At 34.1% G+C, this 15,711-nt stretch overlaps 3 protein-coding genes and 1 long non-coding RNA gene across 6 annotated transcripts in view; 2 read left to right on the forward strand and 2 right to left on the reverse strand.

Moving 5' to 3' along the window:
- LOC118449933 (uncharacterized) overlaps window positions 1-4,116 on the forward strand; it is a 4,505-nt gene extending 389 nt beyond the window's left edge. Inside the window, exons 1-2 of the long non-coding RNA XR_004840526.2 lie at window positions 1-504; window positions 581-4,116. The exon at window positions 1-504 is cut by the window's left edge and continues 389 nt beyond it. This is a non-coding gene — a long non-coding RNA (uncharacterized LOC118449933). The remainder of the gene's footprint in view (window positions 505-580) is intronic.
- On the reverse strand, window positions 3,131-6,928 carry Vap33 (VAMP-associated protein 33kDa). Its single transcript, XM_035885149.2, has 6 exons — window positions 6,666-6,928; window positions 5,346-5,501; window positions 5,147-5,259; window positions 4,899-5,078; window positions 4,719-4,820; window positions 3,131-4,556 (listed from the first exon to the last, which is right to left on the reverse strand). Exons 1-6 carry the CDS (start codon window positions 6,721-6,723, stop codon window positions 4,407-4,409), a joined length of 759 nt encoding a protein of 252 aa, XP_035741042.1. The 5' UTR covers window positions 6,724-6,928; the 3' UTR covers window positions 3,131-4,406.
- On the forward strand, window positions 6,215-9,553 carry LOC118449924 (methylosome protein WDR77). 3 transcript variants are annotated; one of them, XM_085661560.1, is made up of 6 exons: window positions 6,215-6,340; window positions 7,928-8,051; window positions 8,157-8,493; window positions 8,573-8,745; window positions 8,841-9,033; window positions 9,248-9,553. In XM_085661560.1, the coding sequence occupies exons 2-6, from the start codon at window positions 7,940-7,942 to the stop codon at window positions 9,426-9,428; spliced, it is 996 nt and encodes a 331-aa protein (XP_085517686.1). In that variant the 5' UTR covers window positions 6,215-6,340; window positions 7,928-7,939; the 3' UTR covers window positions 9,429-9,553. The 3 variants fall into 3 exon arrangements, with proteins under 3 accessions (XP_085517686.1, XP_085517687.1, XP_035741028.2); XM_085661561.1 differs by lacking the exon at window positions 6,215-6,340 and adding an exon at window positions 6,891-7,014; XM_035885135.2 differs by lacking the exon at window positions 6,215-6,340 and adding an exon at window positions 6,937-7,059.
- Window positions 9,554-11,291: 1,738 nt separating this feature from the next.
- On the reverse strand, window positions 11,292-15,539 carry Tudor-SN (staphylococcal nuclease domain-containing protein 1). Its single transcript, XM_035885078.2, has 9 exons — window positions 15,225-15,539; window positions 14,616-14,737; window positions 14,409-14,551; window positions 13,807-14,301; window positions 13,255-13,735; window positions 12,550-13,180; window positions 11,917-12,366; window positions 11,610-11,816; window positions 11,292-11,496 (listed from the first exon to the last, which is right to left on the reverse strand). Exons 1-9 carry the CDS (start codon window positions 15,288-15,290, stop codon window positions 11,392-11,394), a joined length of 2,700 nt encoding a protein of 899 aa, XP_035740971.1. The 5' UTR covers window positions 15,291-15,539; the 3' UTR covers window positions 11,292-11,391.
- Window positions 15,540-15,711: the final 172 nt, after the last annotated feature.

Consider the following 15,711-nt stretch of genomic DNA (forward strand, 5'->3'; position numbering starts at 1 on the left):
AACGCACGAACCACCGATTCCTTCGCGAATTCCCGAGAAACAATGTCGAGGAAAAGAGAGAAAGAAAAGCTTTCCGGGGATAAGGAATCGAGGAAAAGGCGGTGGTCGTCCCCCGTTCGACTGCACGACACCGATCCTTGATAAAAGGAGACGCCCCAACGCGGGCCACCCAGTTCGACGTATGGCGAGCGACGGCTCACCCCGCGGATCCGTCTGTGCTCGGGCCAACTCGCGCAGTGCCGTATCTAGGACCACCGCCTGCTTCGACGCCAACCAATCTTCCCCCTCCCTTCCCCACCACGCTCATTCTCTAACCCTTCCGCGAGCTCTAAGGCACGATCTTTTTTATATAATCTTTTTCTTTTTGTTTTCTTTTTTTCTTACCCCCGCTTAACCCTCCCAACGAGGGTTCTATAAAAACCATCCGATGATGAAGATCTTAACTGGAAGATAGGAAAGTGGTCATAGATTTGATGGTGGCATCTTGTACATATTTCTGTGAAGGTATCAACTTTAGTCGTTTTTAGAAAAGTATTTTATATTTAACGGTTATCTTTAAAATAATGTAACACTCTTTCAGGGATCAGGAAGAAGAAGAGAAAAAAGAGGCCGTGAGGGTAAAGAAAGGGAAACGATTTTAGTATCGGGCCCCGGGAATAGTACGGGGCGACCTGGAACCGTCGGGCACTCAGCGGCAAGGCGGGGGACTAAGGAAACCCTTGAAATCAATAGCCGGCCTCTACTGCCACCGCCACCCTGATCAGGCTCCGTTCTGCGCTGCACATCCGTCCCCTCGCATCATCCACCTCCCTCCTTTTACAGCTCCTCTCTCTCTCTCTCTCTCTCTCTCTCTCTCTCTCTCTCTCTCTCTCTCTCTCCTCCGATTCTGATTTATCTGCACGACGTAACCGAGGAAGCCAGGAGCCGCACTTCAGTTCGCGCTCGAACGTCCCACTAGTACGGGCACACGTCATTCGTTGACTTTTTTAGCGGTGTTCCATGTGACGGTGAAGGAGTAGAAGGATCATGAATCGTCAGCCAAAAATAAACCAAACTTCTCTCTCCTTCCCTCCCTCATTTCTTCTTCTCCTTATCTTTATTATTTATCTTTCATATTCAGGTAGTCAATGATAATAGATTGGATAATTTAGCAAAGAAATGATTCGAAGGATTTAAAAAATTGAAATAGAAATTGATATATCATGATATACCATCGATGATTTCGTTCGTAATGAAACGAAGAAAAAGATAAAATAATGGAAACTGATACGAATTGGAACACCTTTCGCCTACTCTCCATTAGTTAACGATCTTAAAGAAAGTAGCTCTTGCATTTTTTTATATTATTTATTAATTCGTTGCGAGGCTGAGTTAAACACGATGCAGGAAGCACGTTTATGGTAGGTGCATAATGCATGCGAAGAAATGGTTTTGCATATCGACGAGAACATATATTCAGGGACATTGCAGGCGTGGAGGGTTGATGCAACTTTTTTTTCCTTTTTTTTCTCAGGCGACGTAGGCATTCGCAAAGGTAGAAAATCGAAAATAAAGATCAAGAGGAGATTGCGCGTCACTCGAAATAATTTCTCCACTGCAGTGTGTAGATTTCTCCACCCTTTCGATGATGACCACCCGGTGGCACCTTCACTCCTCCTCCATTCACCCACTTCTCTGCCACGTACAAAGTCGTTACGTGTTTATATGTATGTGTGCGTGTGTACGAGGATGGTCTGATTACGGTCTGACCTACTCTACTTCGGGCTAGGGCCATACGATTCTCTCTCTCTCTCTCTCTCTCTTTTCTTTTTTCTTCTCGTTTTCGAAAACTTATCGCGCTTATCCGACCTTTCTTTACAGGCTTACAAATTAATTATAAAAATTCGGTAATGTTCTACTGATAAAGTTTATTAAAATTAATGTTTATATTGAAATCGATGATAAAATGACACGATACACAACGTCTGTCGGATTCTTTTTTGTTTAATACTTTTCCTAACGGACGTACAATTCTGACGCAAAAGATATTATTAATGAAATATATCAATGAAAAGAGATATTTTTTTTTTATAAAGATATTGACGAAACTCGAGCGATACCGTAACGAAACGAATCCTCGGACAAATGAAAAGGCGCGAGTGCCGTTTCGTTTTGATTTCATTCGAGCCTTCTTCAGCAAAATATGTGAATATAATCCATTGGATTGTTCCTTCTCTCTTTGCCTCTCTCTCTCTCTCTCTCTCTCTCTCTCTCATTTTTATATAAGTAAATTATTTAATGTATATTTTCAACTCGTTACAGAGATCGTCGACGGAGATCTCATTAAAGAGATCTCAACCGTTTTATATTATTACTATTACTTATTTATTATTATAGAATCTTAAACGGTTTTATATTAATACGCGAATGCACAGAACAGACGTGCATTATAGACACGAGTAAGTACCATATGTACAGAAAAACGTGGCACGGATTATTTTTGCCGACTTTTTTTTTTCTTTCTTTCTCTCTTCTCGTTAAGTAACACCGGAAAGCCGATATATAATAATGTGTGTGTGTGTGTGTGTGTATATATGTGTATGTCAAGTCTCTCTCCTCCACTTCTCCTTAAAGATACAACTATATATTAACCTACGATCCTTCTTGTGTCGTAAATAATTGTTAAAGAATTGTTAAAGATCTGATAAATCGTCTGGCGTTTTTCGCAAAATCTATTTCTTCAGGTTGATTGTATTAGATCTCAACGTACTTGTAATAAATAATAGTATAAATAATAAAAACGAACACAATTGCATTGTGTCGTATTATATACGTATGTACATACGTACATTACAGAAATATAATTATGATTCATTATAAATGAAAGACAATTTATAAAATATTGTGGGAGGAGAAAAAACTGAAATCAACTGAAAATTTAGTTAAATTACAAATAGGTAGTTCGCCATTGTTGTTTTCTATATCTCTTAACATAAATATATAAACATTTAAATTTTGTGTATACCAAGTGCGAAGACATACTTTATTTATTATAATTTTTAGCATGCCAATGTATTGAAAGTGTATTTCTTTCAGCATATATATATGTACTTTTTTTCCCCTTTCTCTTCTTATTTCTTCGTTTATTGAAAAAAAAGAAAAAAAAGAAAAAAAAAAAAAAAAAAGAAACCGAGCGATACCGTGTCCATGTAAGCCATGCTCCACTTTAGATTCAAGAAGAATTTAATGACAGAGAGGTACAAAGTACAAATATTGTGTAGTGTGACATCCGAGATATCTTTATTTTTAATTTTTATAAGACAAACATAAAGAAATAAAAATTACACTGAAGCGTCATAAATTCAATGCATTAACTTCTTAAATTATATGCCACTGCTGGTTGATGCAGTCACCACTACCGTATGGACAATGACGAACCACTACTATTCAGTCAGCCCCCCTTCCCTCTCTGCTGTATCTTCCAAATAAATATCTTTGAGCAAATCGAACTACATAGAAAATGTAGAATGAACAAGTTAACACATTGGATGTTGAAATCAAAATGAAATACAATTGAATGAATAAGGCGTTATTACCTATCACAGTGTTAACGTGCCCGAGTTATTCTTTATAGAACACACATAGTGTTTACAATGATGCTTGATCTCATTAAATGGTATTATTATATATTCTTCAATTACTTTAATAAAAAAAAAAAAAAAAAAAAAAAAAAAGAAAAAAGTCATTAGAAATATGTTAGAATATTCGCGATTAATTGGAGTGAGATCTAAAAGCGCGGATCTAAAAGTAGAGTTCAAATTCAATAAATGGTAGATTTTTGGACTATTTGGAAAAACTTGTCAAAAAATTTGTTGAAATTTCTTCAAATGAAAATACTTTGTATAGGTAATCGGTTCGGTTTAGTGGTGGCATGGTAGCAAAGACACAGGACGCAGGCAAGTGTTTTAAAGCGAAAATCCTTTTGTAAGAAGTGTATGTGTGGGAAATGTGTTATTAACGAATACATAAATTCCTAAACGTTTATCCAAGACATGCTACTCGATATTTATTTAAGTTTTCTACTTAAATCAGTAACATTTCTTAGATGCTTAACAATTAACTAATGTGACTTCAATACCAAACCGTTGGGTTGTCGCTTGGAAAATAATCGCTTGGTTGGAACATAACAAACCGTTTCTTAAAAAAGGATTTAAAGTTTCAAATGCTGCTTTACCGGACAAAGCACATTCCCATAGGAAATAGCCCTATTAATGCAGACCACTATTTTAATACAATTTATAATGAACAACCAAGTAATGGTACGACTGAAATTATTGGTCTTTGCAGTCTGAAGATGGCAGGGGGACAGACTAAGAACGTAGGGGAAGAAGGGATGTGCCGATGTATATTTAAAGAATAAGGACTGCTCAGATTAGTTTTCCCAACAAATAGCCTACTATGACCATTGCAACGGCAATGAGAAAACTAGTTGACGTCGGAGAAAACTGATTACTGTTCTGTGCGGGCAAACCTCTAGCTTCCTCCAATGCTGCGTTTCGGTATTTCATTAAGTCTCTCTGTTGATAAAGAAGAAAAAATAAGTGTCAATGCTAATCAATAAAAATAAATACGTATTATTGATTATGTTAGAGAGAGAAAAAAAAAGAAAAAAGGAAATGTACAAACGATTTATCGAATTATCATTAAAATATGAAAGAAAATTATTTCCTATCATTTACCCTAAGTTGAAGGTTCTCCTGCCTAAGAGCACTTTCCTCTACTCTAAGCTGAGTGACTTCTTGTGCAGCTTTTAACAATTTCTCTTCTGTTTCTTCCAATACCTAAAGAGTAACGTTTATAGTATAAATAATGTTTTCCTCTTGAAGGTTGCAACATTCAAAAAAATCATTGGAATTTACCTTTGGAGAAGATTTCACAGAATCACCAGTACCTTTATTTTTCTCATTATTCGTATTAGTATCCGACCTGGTTGTCGTAGTAGTTGTAGTTGTTTTAGTTGCAGCAGTAGTTGTTACCGGATTCTCGAATACGCACTTTAACTTAGAATCCATTAATTGCTCTGGCTTCGTATCTTTCCACTGCAAAATTGATGTGCATGGTAATAAAGATGCATCATAATTAAAGATACATTTTTGATGATACATACGACATCGTTATTTAAATAATCATCTGAATCATTATCGGGAGCTATTAAACTCTGAACCATAAATTTGTGTTTATTTTTGTCCGCTGGATCAAAATCACAAGGTTGTAAGCACACTAAAATCCAAAATGTTCTATTTTATAACGCACCCTTTGACAAAGGGTTTTTATCAGCCGACATTTAAATAGATTTAAAAATTAACCTGCTATTTCGGCGACCTCCATTGGCTTTAAAGCTCCAGAATTAGGACGTACGCAATATTTCTTTGGTACGGTCGTCTTTATTTTAAAATATACTTTGTCAGAGGTAGGATTTATTAGTTTTATGTAAGATGTGACTGGAGCTCCAGTAAACGGACCTAAAAAGAATTTTTGCTGTAGTTACTTCTTTCAAGGAATATCGATACATAATACAAATAGATACATTATAAAATAATATATAATTAGTAAATGTATATATATATATATATATATATATATATATATATATATATAATGTGTAAATTAAAACTATATTACCATTTTACATTTTCATCGTGTAGAACATAAAACAATTCTAGTGAAGTAATACTAATTAGAGATCATTATGTTGATAAAAATATTAGATATGGTATGGTTACATGTTGTAACTGTCAATGCAACACTGACAAAAACAATGATATAAGCAGAATGTTTTCACTGGAATAAGCTAGTTCGAAGCGCTCAAGTTTTTTTATATGACCAATGGTTTGATTAAAGATTACAGATATGTGTTAGTGGATATTACATGAAACGTGGGAAAAGCATATGCAAAATTCATTAATGGCAGTGCCACAAAAATGCATCTAACTCTGCATGTATAATTATGCGCGTATTTTTAAATACGAAAAGGCAAATCTGTAACCAAAAATATACGCAAGACCGAAGGTAAACGGTGAAGAAAGAAATGGGGGTGGGGAGTGACACACATATATACATATATATATATATACAAACGAGGATAGTAGAGTCCATATACGTGCTGGATAAGAAGAAGATGGGAGAAAGAAAGAAGCGAGAGAGAATAAGAGAGGGGAGTAAAAAGTTAAGAGAAGCGAACAATAAAATGATCGTCTTGGCTTTGACAGCGATTAACGCGAATAGGGTTAAGTGCGACTTGGCACTTTTTATCGGATTTTCTCCAACTGAAATTTCTAAACTTGGCAAGGATCGTTAAACAGTAAGAAAACATTCGGGAAGAAACGTTCTCTCTCGTTCTCTCTCTCTCTCTCTCTAACTCTATCTCCATGTCCTTACGTCATCTTGACAACGCAATGTGCTGCACCGTGTGCACTCGGATTCGTTCGAATGAATCGGCCACTTTTTGTTGTGTGATCGCGTGAGATATACAAGCAAAGTTGTACGACTAAATATCTCAAAGAGATATAAACTTATAAACAGACAAAAAGGAGGAGGGATGGATAGAGGAGGAAAAAAAAGGAAGAAAAAAAGAAAGGCGTTGTCGATAAATAGGATAAATTACGAAGATCGTTGATCTTTCGTACCCCTGAATCGTAGCTCGTTTTCCGGCTCGATAATTAAAACTTGCGCAGGCTTCGCCATCCTATATTTTTCAATGTCGCTCGACAATCCAATGGACGTTGAATCGCGTCACCTCGGTGTAAAGAGCTTTCGTTTCTTCTATTTTATTAACAGTGACTTAATGGATTTTTACTTTCCGTGTGTTCGCAGTGATATTGTTAAAACGGCACCACTGCGTTCCTCGTACTCGCTTTCCGAGATTCCGTTCAACTAATTCCAATTTTTCTCTCTTCTCGCGAGCGAATACGCATGCGTCACGACGGAAATTATCAGGCGTACTTGGACGCGTTACGTCACGACGATGTTACCGCGGTAATCATATTCTCTACTTTTACAGACCACATGTAAATTTTAACGGTGAGAAAATAAGGTCTAGAGGAGTGGGGGGGGGGGGGAGGGAAGAAAAGCAAGACGAAAGCAAAACAAGAGCCACGACAATTCGACAAAAAGTCGTCTAGCGTTGTACGAGAATATGTAACTTTCAATTTCGAGACAATTTCGAATCATCTTCCAACGGGGTGTCTTTTTTTTTTTTTTTCTAAGCCGTTTATCGCGTTTCGCAATTGTTATAAACTCTCTAATTTTTTCTCTCCAATTGCTCTTTTTCTAAATACTTCGTATCTAATATACATATGCATGCTTATACACCTTTCGTTTTTGTTTTCTCAATAATATCGATATCGTCCTATCACATGTCTCGGTATACATTCTCATTTTACTGTACAATTAAATTTCGCGCGTTTATCAATCCATTTGTATATATATATATATATATATATATATATATACGTATATACATATATATATATATATATATTAAATATTTATTTTGTTCCGACTTTTTTTCTTTTCGTTTAAAGAAGAAATTTGACTTATTTTAACATGAGAATTGGCATTATAAATGCAACGAAAAAGATATCGTCATTTGCCCGTGTGAAAAATGTATTCGGCCAATGATATTGTCGCTCCGATAGCGTCGCTATTCATTAATTCGCTAATTTCCCACAAAGATTACCAATGGCGTATGAATCGTAAGTTACATTTAGAGATCCAAAAAGTCTATATAGTTTCTGCCAACTTGATATTACGTGAATGTAGGTTTAAACAGAGTTTACGATTTTTCTCCGGGTAATTTGAACAAACGCGTGGTTTGAACATTGCCATCGGAATCATTTTAATTTATATAATAATAATAATAATAATAATAATTAATTATTATAATAAGTGATTTAAGATTATGGATACTACAAGCGCTCCGAATCTAAATGCCGAAATCTATAGAAATTTAACACCGGCTGATCGTCCACCGTTTTCCGACAAACATTTACAATTTATATTAGTATACAATGGTAATATTCAATGTAATATACATTTTTATATGAATTTAAGCATAATCTATTACATATCGAACGTAGAATATATGTTTACACGGGCGATTATTGATTGATTTACAGAAAATAGCGCTATTCTTGGTGCTAGCAATATGACAGATCGTTTCTGGGCTGGTACTATGTGGTATTATAATGATATATCAGACTTTAATAGATGCAAGGCTTTTTTAACGACTAGAACTATAAGTGGTATATCTACCGGAGCATATCTAGAGAAAGACAAATTCGTAATCGGCGAAGATAGCGGTCTGTTACAAATTTTGGGCCTAGTAGAAATACCAGATCTGGATCAACAGGAATTACAATCTTTAGGATATGCTTGTCAACATGACGATACCCTTACAACGGTGTCAGTATTTTCTGACAATGCACATTTAGTGACCGGTGGAATGGATTGTTGGTAAGTTCCCGTTATCTCGTTTGAGATAGAACTCATCGCTAGAGAAAAATATAGAAATAATAATTTTCATTTGTTGTAGTATAAAGGTATGGGATATATCTAATCTAATGTCTATAGATTCATTCCATTCTAGTCATATAGATGTTGTAACTGGAATTGATGTACAACAAGGAAGTAATTCTGTATTTATATCTTCGTCATTAGATAACAGTGCTTTGATGTGGGATACAAGAAAACGAAAACCTGCGCAATGTACGTTTTCTTTCTTCGAAAGATATAGATTTATGCCAAATCATATATTTGAACATTTTCGTTCGTATATAAATTTTTTTTCTATACTTTATAAGGTATTTTCGAAAAAGATGGCTGTGGTTTGACGTCGGTATCCTGCAATCCTGTCTCTAATAACATTGTAGCGATAGGTGCAAACGATGGAAGCGTCACATTAATAGACATTAGAAACACGGACGATGTGTTATTTGAGTCATTAGTATTTTCCAGATCAATACATAAGCTTTTATTTAATCCAAATCCAGAAAGGTAATACAATGAAATTTAACATGATTTTTACATGATAATAATCAATCCTCAAATAATATCTAAACACTTATTTCCATGCATATATCATTGATAATTATCGTACTTACTGTCGCTAATTTTAAAGGTTGATAATTATAATATCGGACAGTAAATCAATTAGGATATTTTATTTTCATAATTTAAAGAGTTTACAATTATCTATCGCGTTTTTTAGGTCAAGACAGTTAGCTTGTTGCTGCGATGATATTGTAGTTAAAGTTCTTGATACAAATGAAGATTGTACTGTTATTTATAAAGATAATAGACATACAGATTTTGTACGAGGACTCACGTGGTACAACGATCAACTGTTGTCATGTTCCTGGGATGATAAGATTTTAAAACATACAATCTAATTTTGTATGATCCAACATTATAGTTATCATTTTTATATTAAGATTAACTGTGATCATTTTAATAAAATAGAAATATTAATGTTTCTCTATACATTTTAATGCAGTATTCATTTCATTGTTGCTTCATTTACAAATTTGCTTAGAATATTTTTTTTTTCAGAACCAGGGACCAAAACAATTCCATGTTTACAAATAATTTTAAATTTCAAGAATTTTTCAAACGTTCCTCAAATATGTAAAAATATATCGGAATGTAGTCTTGTATATAACTATTGGTAGTAGTATCTCCAAAGATTCGTTTTCTCTATGCTGGTCATAATTTGGAATAAAATTTCACATCCCCAATTGATATAAATGAAAATTCATTACGTCGAAATTGAAATATTTATTCGTTGTGAGGTAAACAAAAAAAGAAAAAAAAAAAAAAATAGAAAAAAAGGTAATTTATAAATAAATGGAAACTATGTCTTCTCATCCATTGGATTGTGTTGTATTAAGATTGCTTAAGTGCCAACATAATAAGGCAATAGTTAAATACCATAATTCCGTAATTATAAGACATAAATAATACAATGAGAAGCATGTATTGTATAATTAAATCATATACAACATGATTTCATTTGTAACATTCCCATCTTAGTGGTCGAAAAGAATTAATTGAGCATTTAACCCTTATACATTTTTTTTTTTTTTAACATTATAAACATTCGCCATTTTTTCATACGCATTAAGCTTTTAATAATTAAAAAATTAAATATATATATATATATATGTACGTATATATATATATATATATATAGAAAATTTGGTATAAATTTCGTATTTTATAAATTCTTTGCAATTTTTATGGTTATATTTATTGAATATTTGTTAAGATAATGTTTGCACATTTTTAATCTATGATTAGCCATGATCGATTCGACTTATTTTCAACTTGGAAAAAAATATGTAAGATAAGCTGAGTATGCTGGATGTTGAGATCATATTGAATAAGACATGGTCTACTATTATGCTTAAAAAGAAACGCAACATCGTGTTTTTTCATGACATAGATCAGTGATATGAAAGAAAGAGAACGCATGATTTCTTCGATGTGCAACAAAGGAATGAGGGAGGGGGACAAAAGAAAGAAGAAAATCACGTGACTGTGTCAAGAGGAAAGACTTGAAAAACATTTAGAATTACATACTCCTAATATTTGTTTAAAATAAGTCATTTCTCAAATAAGTTCTTATTTGATTCTCTACAGTCTCGTTAACATAACACATCTGGGAATACGTATTTATCTGATACAACACTTTAAACGTTCAAATGCAATCTGTTAATTGGATAAACAGATATGTTACTTAATATTCGATGAATTCTACTTTTGCAGCCAACTGTTAAGTGTAACATACATCTAAAGATCAACGTCATTGTTTGTTCATATAAAGGTATGTTAACGAATATAAATTGCACACAGGTTGGCGAACTATTAAATAATATTTTATCAAAATTCATTCATGATCAGATTGAAAAAACATTTACATTGTGGCACCAAAGAGCAATGAATGTATGTGTCGATGAGAATACATATATTATGTCAGTAGAGGCAGTCTGATCCATTTATTTTCTGCATCTGTGCTTTGTCCTTTGTAACATGCTAATAATTATGGACATTAATTAAATTGTTATGTACATTTCGGGCTTTAACATACTGAAATATAATTGCATTGTCACAAATGCAATATGTAACTCTCATATCGACATTCATTCCTTTCCATCAATCTAGTCAATATATATATATATACACACATATATATATACATATACATATACATATATATATATATATATATATATATATATATACACACACACATATATATCTCATTATGCATTTATTATTATGCTTTTCAAAAATGTCTTTTTTATATCACTTTTGTTTGATCAGAAATGTTTTTCAACGTTTTCAGTAACTCGATTACGCTCCAAATTCTTTGTCCTCGTCTGCCCTTATATCGCCATATACCCAAATATTGCGACGATTATGCTTGGCATCTTCCTCCGCTTTTGTATACTCCTCGATCTATGAAAAGTTGAGCACAAAAAAAAAAAAAAAAAAAAAAAAAAAAAAGAAGAAAAAAATTATTCCTTAGTTTGTACAAAACGTCATACCTCATTAACATTAGGTCAACTCACTAATTTTCCAAGTCTCTTATCTTTATGTTTTTGAACCAATAACAGTCCATCCGCAATGAGTCCTTTGGCAATGTCTTCATTCGTAGATGCATCGGCAAGAGTTACAGAATGAAGATTATTGCTTACTTTGTATTCAACATTTAATAGTAATATTTTATCCATAACGTCTTCTTTAAATGCTTCCACAGCTGATTTCTTATCGTCATTCTAATATAAATTCATTCGAATTAATATTATTATTGTCATCGAAATAATCGAAATTGTGGGTTATAATTATTATTATTTAAATGAGAAAAAAATGACTTACGTCGTTTGGCAAAGCAACGCATGCAAGTGTGTATTCATGTGCATAAGGCTTATCAGTCGCAAAACGAGCAGGTAAATCAGCGACTCGTGTTACGTTAATAGTTTCTCTGTTACCATAGTCAATATAAAATACGCTAACATTTGGTCCTGATACTTTTTCCGTTTTGACACGATACCATTGATCATCGCCTGTAAATTTGGCAACTGCCAAGTCACCCCTTGTAGGTTTGTAAGCACCAGGAAGTGGAGGATTGGCAGCCAATTCTTGTCGTAATTGTAAAAGTAGGTTTTCCAACAAACTCCCCTGCTCGACATTTTGAGCATAAAAATGAAGATCTTCCGTAACTTCTGTAATAACTACTTCTTGATAGTCAATTTTTCTTTCTGCAACTTCTTTCTCATCTTCATTCTTTTCATTTTCAACTTGCACTTCGACGCGATTCTTCCAAATCTAGAAAGAATCAATGATTCATTAAAAATATAATAGATAATATATGAAATATTAAGAAAAAAGAAAGAAAGAAAGAAAGAAAGAAAGAAAGAAAGAAAGAAAGAAAGACAGAAAGACAGAAAGAAAGAAAGAAAGAAAGAAAGAAAGAAAAAAAAAAATAAAAATAAAGGAAGAAATACCAACATTAAGCTTTTTCGATTTAGCTCTCTCTTCTGCAGCTTTAAGGATTTTAGTAAATTCACCTAGATCAGGAAAGGTCACAACTTCTGCTAAACCTTCTTCTACCAAAGCGACGGACATATTAATATCATTGACGGTTAAACATCCTATAAATCCGCTTCCTTTAGTTTCCGTAGTTTCAATTTTAATCTCTACATCCCTTTGGAAACAATGTTCCTTGGTGAAAGCTAAAGCTTTCTCACCATACTCATCTGCTTTAATAATACCTCCTCCAGGTAAGGACCTCTGACATCTAGGTGCTCTAATACCGGCTAATACAAATGTTATAAGTTGATCCTCTTTTGGCAAAAATAACTTTAAACGCGAACCGCTTGTAACAAATTCAACCACAGCTTTAATTCCTTGTGCCCTTTTCAATGACGTTAAAAACGCTTTAGCCTTAGGAGGATCGTTTGAAAGATCCACTAATCTATGAACAGGAATATCTTTCTTTGCATGCAATCCATGTTGCGATTTTTCTGCTTTACTTTCGGCAACTTGAAGCAAATTGTAATGAGAAGAACGTTGATCGTCGCTCTGTTTGTGTTTAATTACTTTAGCGAGACCCCTTGAAACTAATGCTTCCGCAATATTTCTGAGAAAAGAAATGCGTATATGTCAATTATTCGTATATGACATTTATATAATAAATTGTTTGAAGAAACTTACGTTTTACCACACATGACTGTACAACATAATTTTTCTGGAAAATTATCTCTTGCTGGTTGTGTATAATCGACCACAACTTTAACATTTTTTCTGATAAATTTTTCTCGAAGAAATTCACGCGCCTCTAACATCCACGGTATATCATAAAGAGGTCGAAAATCTTTCGACCTGACAGCATTATTAATGTCTTCGCCAGGTTTCTTTTCTCTGGACGGTGGTCGAATGCTACTTAAAAAGACTTTTTTGTTTTCCCCATTTTGTGTCCTGATAATAAACGCATCTGCATTTACAATTTCAACAATAGTACCAGTAAATTCGATTTGCGGCCCAGACGGCTTATAATCCTTCCATAGACGTAATCGTGCCTCTTTGGCAGCTTTTTCTGCAAGATAGAGCTTTTCTGCGCCAGATTTACTGTTACTAATTGACCAATCTTGACATTTGGCAAAACCTTCGCTCAGTAGGATTTCCGCGATGTTTCCTATTGAATAATTTCCATGGTATATGCCATTTTATATAGCGGTCCACTTAACCATATTAAATAATACTAACCTTTTGGGTGAATAACACTCCCAACAAAATTGTTATTATTTACAGATTCGAGTATTATCTCGACGTCTCTGTGAAGGAGGCGTGACTCTACGAAATACCTTGCCTCTTCCGCATATGGATCACCTGAGTTAGCATCGCGTCGTCCACTTGGCCAGCCAGGACAACGAATGCCAGATATCATCAATACAATATTGTAAAATTCAGGTAATAAAAATGCTTTTACAGTTGATCCATTAAAGACAAATTCAATAACGGCCTTAACAGGCTTTTTGCTATATTTTTCTACTAATTTTCTAGGATCATCGACGTTCCATTTAACATCACGTACATGTGCAGAAGCTGGCGTATCAGACCATTTGCCTTTATTAGCTGCTCTCGCAGCACTCTCTAATTCGATCAATCGTGTTTGTTCGGCTGTAGGATTGCGAGTATCTTTTTTAACGATAACCAAGCCTTCGGAAACTAAAGACTCGATAACATTTTCCCCATTTTTATCTGCCCAAAAGAGATTGTCGATATAAGAAATTGTGTGTGTGTGTGTGTGTGTTTATATATATATATATATATTAACACACACATACACGCGCGCGCGCGTCACATACCTTTTCCAAGCCAAACAGTACCGTATGTTTTATTAGTATTAACTGCTTTTTCGGTAGTAAAAGTTACATCCTGACCAATGAGCTTCTTACGTAAAAATTCTCTAGCTTCCCAGGCATATGGTTCGTCTTTACTTTCTTCAGCGCTGTAATGTCGTCAGTTGTAAAACAGGACGTTTTTTAATCTGAAAATGTAATAATTATACTTACCTATCATTTGCTTTCCAGCGTTCTAATTTTGGAGCGGTTATGTTACACAAAGTAATAGTAACTTCTGGCGGGGGCCCTCCCATCGGCTGTCCACGAATAACGATAGTATCCCCAGACATTACCTATACAAAAAATATTTTATATATAAAATAATAGTCATCGATATACTGCGTTAAATGTAAAAAAAATACCATATGAGTTAAGATATTATCTTTTTTGCATAAGAGAAAGATACTTTTCATACAAGATTTAATAGAAAAAGTTCCATTCGTTGAGATCATTTGTGAGAGAGACTTAAAAGTTATGAAATATTGCCATGTCACGTTTTACGATCGAAAATAATGAAATATTGACATATAGGTTTGAAAAATAATAAAGTGAAAAGTGAAAGCGTTTAATGAAATAAATTATACAACGACCATATGTTGTGCACGTTTTTCCTTTTTGTTAAGGAAAAATTACTCTTTAAGAAAATGAAGGAATATGAAAGGGCAAAGGCACGCGTTTTATACATCACCACAAATAGGAATGAATCGATGGAAATGAATCTCTCCTGCTTTATAGATCTTTTCGATAGGATAAAAGGATCATAAGGTATCTAACGCTTACCTGCTTAACCACACCATTTCTTGGTTTAACTTGCCCCTGAGCTGGTGTGCTCATCGTGCCGTGCATATGCAGAACGCAAGATTCTCAAGAAATGAAAAGAAAATGTCTAATCGAACGTACGGCCGTTCCGATATTGTCGCGAATAAAAATGCACTAAGATCGTAATAAATACGATTTCTAGCGTCAAATAATTAAGAGAAATTCAACAATAATTTGACATGTTGTGTAGAAGGAGAGAAAAACTCACGCTGCTTTCCACGTATCGTGGATTAGTCGGTAGTAGCGCGACCTAGACAGAAAACATCGCACGACACTCGTTTGATTTGGTGGTGATGTGGCAACACGCGACACACTTCGATAAACAGAGGTGTCGCACTCTAGCGGATCGACTCTTTATTTATATATTATTTGAAATCTAACGAAACGAAATTTCTTTATTTATCAATAAAGGATCTAGATTCATTCGTATAAAAATTCTTTGAATTTC

This window comes from Vespa mandarinia, chromosome 15 (genome assembly GCF_050613455.1).
Source record: "Vespa mandarinia isolate Hongniang chromosome 15, ASM5061345v1, whole genome shotgun sequence".
Taxonomy (NCBI): Eukaryota; Metazoa; Arthropoda; class Insecta; order Hymenoptera; family Vespidae; genus Vespa; species Vespa mandarinia.

What these genes read in the sequence shown, in the direction of transcription:
- LOC118449924 (XM_085661560.1), top strand. Translation starts at nt 7,940, where the DNA reads ATGGATACTACAAGCGCTCCGAATCTAAATGCCGAAATCTATAGAAAT. An exon ending in AAAACGAAAACCTGCGCAAT is followed by an intron (nt 8,746 to 8,840) that starts GTACGTTTTCTT and finishes ATACTTTATAAG; the next exon opens with GTATTTTCGAAAAAGATGGC. An exon ending in TTTAATCCAAATCCAGAAAG is followed by an intron (nt 9,034 to 9,247) that starts GTAATACAATGA and finishes CGCGTTTTTTAG; the next exon opens with GTCAAGACAGTTAGCTTGTT.
- Tudor-SN (XM_035885078.2), bottom strand. Translation starts at nt 15,290, where the DNA reads ATGCACGGCACGATGAGCACACCAGCTCAGGGGCAAGTTAAACCAAGA. An exon ending in TACTGTTTGGCTTGGAAAAG is followed by an intron (nt 14,302 to 14,408) that starts GTATGTGACGCG and finishes TCTTTTGGGCAG; the next exon opens with ATAAAAATGGGGAAAATGTT. An exon ending in GCGTTGCTTTGCCAAACGAC is followed by an intron (nt 11,817 to 11,916) that starts GTAAGTCATTTT and finishes AATTTATATTAG; the next exon opens with AATGACGATAAGAAATCAGC.
- Vap33 (XM_035885149.2), bottom strand. Translation starts at nt 6,723, where the DNA reads ATGGCGAAGCCTGCGCAAGTTTTAATTATCGAGCCGGAAAACGAGCTA. An exon ending in CTGTGAAATCTTCTCCAAAG is followed by an intron (nt 4,821 to 4,898) that starts GTAAATTCCAAT and finishes GTTACTCTTTAG; the next exon opens with GTATTGGAAGAAACAGAAGA. An exon ending in AGGAGAACCTTCAACTTAGG is followed by an intron (nt 4,557 to 4,718) that starts GTAAATGATAGG and finishes CTTTATCAACAG; the next exon opens with AGAGACTTAATGAAATACCG.